The sequence below is a fragment of the Sinocyclocheilus rhinocerous genome, unplaced genomic scaffold (assembly GCF_001515625.1).
Source record: "Sinocyclocheilus rhinocerous isolate Xijiao unplaced genomic scaffold, SAMN03320098_v1.1 scaffold1867, whole genome shotgun sequence".
NCBI lineage: Eukaryota > Metazoa > Chordata > Actinopteri > Cypriniformes > Cyprinidae > Sinocyclocheilus > Sinocyclocheilus rhinocerous.
Window position 1 is genome coordinate 71068 of NW_015659003.1, and position 5512 is coordinate 76579.

The 5512-nt window shown below is 40.6% G+C and overlaps 1 protein-coding gene across 1 annotated transcript; it reads right to left on the reverse strand.

The window, feature by feature from the left end:
• Positions 1–3663: 3663 nt before the first annotated feature.
• LOC107723145 (gastrula zinc finger protein XlCGF49.1-like) lies at positions 3664–5252 on the reverse strand. Its single transcript, XM_016531674.1, has 2 exons — positions 5043–5252; positions 3664–4706 (listed from the first exon to the last, which is right to left on the reverse strand). The coding sequence occupies exons 1-2, from the start codon at positions 5219–5221 to the stop codon at positions 4160–4162; spliced, it is 726 nt and encodes a 241-aa protein (XP_016387160.1). The 5' UTR covers positions 5222–5252; the 3' UTR covers positions 3664–4159.
• Positions 5253–5512: the final 260 nt, after the last annotated feature.

Consider the following 5512-nt stretch of genomic DNA (forward strand, 5'->3'; position numbering starts at 1 on the left):
CTGAGTGAGAAGCATTTAAGTTCAAACTTGTGAAGAACAGTTTTTAAAGTATTGGAATGTGTCTTTGAATATTTATCTGTGACATTTTAATTGCTGCTTGTGCAAAACTTGGGTCAGGATGATTTTATCAAGTAGGGCACATTTCTGGAACTTATTTGAACATTTATGGAGGACATTTTTAAATTACTCTTTACAATGTTGAGTATTGTTGATGCATAACTCACTTAAGGCTTAGTGTGGCCCAGATAATGTATATTTATGGTTTATTTTGTTCATTATTAGCTAAAATGTGGCTGTGTCGTGCCCTGCTTGTGGACCACTGCCAAAATGCCACCATTTCATGCAGCATGTGGGCCACATGAGGAATGTGGGGAAGACCAGGGTTAGAATAAAAATCAACTGTGGCCCACATTAGGGCCAGTTTTGGTTTATTTGGTTGGCTTACATGCAGCAATACTAAGGCTTACTTGAGGCCCAAATCTGGAAAACAGAATTGGACTGCCCAAATGTCATTATTCCACACAGTATTTGGGCCGGAGCAAGGTGTTGGATCTGGGCCAGAATTTAAATAAATGTGGCCCAGATTTGGGCCAGTTCTACTTTATTTTATTTATTTATTGTCATGGCTGACATCCTATGCCAAATTTGGACCACAAGCAAGCCAAACAGGAGTGGACCACACAAATGCCATCATTCTACATAGTATGTGGGCCAGAACAAGGTGTTAGATCTGGGTCGTATCTGGGCCAGAATTAAAATAAATGTGGCCCAGATTTGGGCCAGGTCTGGTTTATTTTATTTATTTATTTTCATGGCTGACATGCGGCCTACCGGTGGCTTGCTTGTGGCCCAAATTTGGCAAACAGGAGCGGACCGCCCAAGTGCCATAATTTTTCACAGTATGTGGGCCGGAGTAAGGTGTTGGATCTGGGCCAGAATTAATATCAATGTGGCCCAGATTTGGGCCAGTTCTGCTTTATTTGGTTTATTTATTGTCATGGCTGACATCCTATGCCAAAGCCTTCCTTTGGCTTGCTTGTGGCCCAAATTTGGCAAACAAGAGTTGACCGCCCAAGTGCCATCATTCTTCACAGTATGTGGCCCAGAGCAAGGTGTTGGATCTGGGCCGGATCTGGTCCAGAATTCAAATCAATGTGGCCCAGATTTGGGCCAGTTCTGCTTTATTTGGTTTATTCATGGCTGACATGGTTTATTTGGGCCTTCTTTTGGCTTACTTGTGGCCCAAATCTGGCAAACAGGAGCGGACCGCCCAATTGCCATCATTCCACGCAGTATGTGGGCCAGATGAAAGTGTCTCCAAATCTGGCAAACAGGAGCGGACCGCCCAATTGCCATTATTCCACGCGATATGTGGGCCAAATGAAAGTGTCAGGTGTGGGCCTGATCTAGGCCTCAGGAATTTTGCTATCTGGGATCCTTGAGGTTCACAGTAGGATTGTTTCTGAAAGTCTTTCCACAGTGATGGCACATGAAAGGCTTGCATCCACTGCTAGTTTGTGACACTGTTACACAAGAGACATGTTTTATCGCTCTATTTATTGCAATGATTTTATATATAATAGAGTTTTAGATTGTGCGAATTATTCTGTGTTACTTCTGAAGCCATACGATAGCTTAATGTGAGCTACATATGAATATTTACAGGTGCGTCTCAATAAATTAGAATGTTGTGGAAAAGTTCATTTATTTCAGTAATTCAACTCAAATTGTGAAACTCGTGTATTAAATAAATTCAATGCACACAGACTGAAGTAGTTTAAGTCTTTGGTTCTTTTAATTGTGATGATTTTGGCTCACATTTAACAAAAACCCACCAATTCACTATCTCAACAAATTAGAATACTTCAATAGTCCAATAAAAATCTAGTAGATTGTGAAATAATGATTATCAGTTCCACACACAAGAGATATATAAATTCTACATTTATTTAAATGGGTGAAAAAAACTTCACTGGTATCGGATCGGTATCGGCCAATACCGAACCCTAGGTATCGGAATCGGTATCGGAGGCAAAAAAGGCGGATCGGAGTATCCCTAGTTTTAACTGGTTTACATGTTTTCTTAAGTCTATTTTATTCCTCTTAACATTTTAGTGTGTATGTCTTTAAGAAATGTATGATTGGCCTGTCGTGACCATTCACGTGACAGGAAGCTGGAACTGTATAAAGAGCAGCATGCCAAACAAACACTCAGTCACTAAATAGAACTTGCTGGATTGTGGAGTTTCCAACCTGTGGATTTACCTAGTGATGGCGAAGTGAAGCGTTCTGAACCAGCGAAGTTTTCAACACAATTGTATCGGAAAAAGGTTTATTACTCGAAGCTTCTCAAAACGGTTTATTCTGCTGCCATCTAGTGGTCACAAAAATGACTAACAACTTCCAAAGTGTTATGTTCCATTACAACTGCTGGTTTCACATCTGGATCTACAACTGATTCTTTGTTTTATTATATTTTATATAAATAATGTTTATTGTCAAAGTCATTTATTTGTGTCGTGTACTGGCACTAAAATAAGTAAAATAAATAAAACATAAATTCATAAATTAAATCTATGATCTGTTTATTTTAACTCTGCCTCAGTCCTTAGACTGTTATTTCATGGCCAAAGTTCATTTTGAGCTCTCTATATATATTTTGATAAAAAAAAAAAATAAAAGAAACAATGCTAACACATTAAAATGTAACAATGTAAAGGAAACAGCACTGAGATTCGCTTCATTTGAACCAGATACTGAAGCAGTCACATGGTTTTCAGGCGAATGAAGCTTCGGACGTCATAGATCACGTGCTTTTCTCAAAACGAATCAAGATCCAATACAATGCTTCAATGTGAAATGTGTTGTTTTTTTTATACAAGCTTCGGAGCTTCTGTGTTGAATGTAACATCACTAGACTTACCTTTCCAGTCACTACTTTGCAACAAATTGGATCATCACTTCTGTTGGACTGCATATACACTGCTTGGACACTCACATTGGGACATTTCAGCACACTAGGATTCTTGAACTGTTTTAGGGTATGGTGCAATCAATGGATTCTATGCTTTTAACGGCCTAAGTTGTCCTGGTTTTATTGTGTTGTTTTAAAGTCCCATGAACTTTGTAAATACACCATTCTTACTAAACTTATCTCTGTTTAATGTTATTCTTTTAACATCCACAAACCTCTCACACAGGGGTCATAAATCTGACCCCACAGGGTCATAAATCTGACCCCGTTTTAAACTTTGTAACCCAGTGTAACACAGTTTGTAGATCGGGAAGAAGGAGCGGGAACCGGCGAACATTTAAAGAAAACTTAATAAAATAAACACAAAATAGTGCGACAGCCCCTCGCGGACGACTGTCGCGCACAAACAGAACCAAAACACAAAATAAAGTCCAGGCCTGGTCCTCTCTCGTCCAACACTGTCGTCACTCCTCCTTTTATTTTTCCGGAGCTCCTCCGTGGGACTCGAGACCGGTGAGTGGCGCAGGAGTCGTGCATTAGCATTTACTCCACCGGCCTCGCTCCGTTCCCACGGCTCTCGGCCCCGCCCCCACTCTATCCTTCCGGAGCTCCTCCGTGGGACTCGAGACCGGTGAGTGGCGCAGGTGTCGTGCATTAGCATTTACTCCACTGGCCTCGCTCCGTTCCCACGGCTCTCAGCCCCATCCCTCTCATCACACCCAGCCTGTTAGGCTGATCGTTACAAGTTATTACATGATTCCTGTCTGTGAAACTCCTTCCACATTGATTTGGTTTTCTATCTGGGTTTCTTGAGGTTCACAGTAGGATTGTTTCTGAAAGTCTTTCCACAGTGATGGCACATGAAAGGCTTGCATCCACTGCTAGTTTGTGACACTGTTACACAAGAGACATGTTTTACCGCTCTATTTATTGCAATGATTTTATGTATAATAGAGTTTTAACTGGTTTACATGTTTTCTTAAGTCCATTTTATTCCTCTTAATATTTTAGTGTGTATGTCTTTAAGAAATGTATGGTTGGCCTGTCATGTGACCATTCATGTGACAGGAAGCTGGAACTGTATAAAGAGATCAGCATGCCAAACAAACACTCAGTCACTAAATAGAACTTGCTGGTTTTATTCAAAAGAATAAAACAGTTCTCTTTTGAGTCCTCATGTGTTCATTAAGATTGTGTTGATTGTATGCAGTGTAATTTTCTCATGTGCCTGTTAAGGCTTCCTTTTAGAGTAAAACTTTTTCCACACTGTTGGCAGGTGTAAGAGTTCTCCCCAGTGTGAACTCTCATGTGGTAATTAATGTCTCCTTTTCGTTTGAAACTTTTTCCACACTGATGGCACACGTAAGGCTTCTCTCCAGTGTGAATTCTCATGTGGACTTTAAGGCTTCCATGCTCACTGAAACTCTTTCCACACTGTTGGCAAGTGTAAGGCTTCTCCCCAGTGTGAATTCTCATGTGTCTTTTAAGGATTCCTTTTTGAATGAAGCTTTTTCCACACTGTTGGCAGATAAATGGACTCTCTCCAGTGTGAACTCTCATGTGGACTTTAAGGCTTCCATGCTCACTGAAACTCTTTCCACACCATTGGCAAATGTAAGGCTTCTCCCCAGTGTGAATTCTCATGTGTCTTTCAAGGCTTACTTTTTGAGTAAAGCTTATCCCACACTGTTGGCAAGTGTAAGGCTTTTCTCCAGTGTGAATTCTCATGTGTCTTTTAAGGATTCCTTTTTGAATGAAGCTTATTCCACACTGTTGGCAGATAAATGGACTCTCTCCAGTGTGAACTCTCATGTGGACTTTAAGGCTTCCATGCTCACTGAAACTCTTTCCACACCATTGGCAAGTGTAAGGCTTCTCCCCAGTGTGAATTCTCATGTGTCTTTCAAGGCTTACTTTTTGAGTAAAGCTTATCCCACACTGTTGGCAGGTGAAAGGGTTCTCCCCAGTGTGAATTCTCATGTGCACTTTAAGGTTTCCAAGTTGACTGAAACTCTTTCCACACCCAGGGCAGGTGTAAGGCTTGACTCTAGTGTGAATCCTCATGTGCCTGTTAAGGTTTCCTTTGTGAGTAAAACTTATTCCACACTGTTGACAGGTGAAAGGGTTCTCCCCAGTGTGAACTCTCATGTGCAAATTAAGGTTTTCTTTTCTATTGAAACTTTTTTCACACTGTTGGCAGGTAAAAGGCTTCTCCCCAGTGTGAATCCTTATGTGCCTGCTAAGCATGCCTTTTTGAGTGAAACTGATTCCACACTGTTGGCAGGTGAAAGGCTTCTTTCCAGTGTGAATTTTCATGTGGATTTTAAGGTTTCCATGTTCATTGAAAGTCTTTTGATATTGTTCTTTCTCTACCATTTCATTCAGTACTTTGCACTCCTCTTTCAGCAGCATGAGGTCTAAGGTGAAAAAAGGCAAATGAAAGTCACTCCCAGATTAACAGCACAAAAAACAGACATCAAAATATTAACCAACATGTATGCTAGATAGTACATGCAGTAAGCTACTGAATGGGTGATG

Excerpts from the sequence above, each read along its gene's own strand:
- LOC107723145 (XM_016531674.1), bottom strand. The coding sequence starts at position 5,221 with ATGCTTAGCAGGCACATAAGGATTCACACTGGGGAGAAGCCTTTTACC. Across the intron at positions 4,707-5,042 it reads CACAAAGGAAACCTTAACAG|ACACATGAGAATTCACACTG; the intron begins GCACATGAGGAT and ends AATCCTTAAAAG.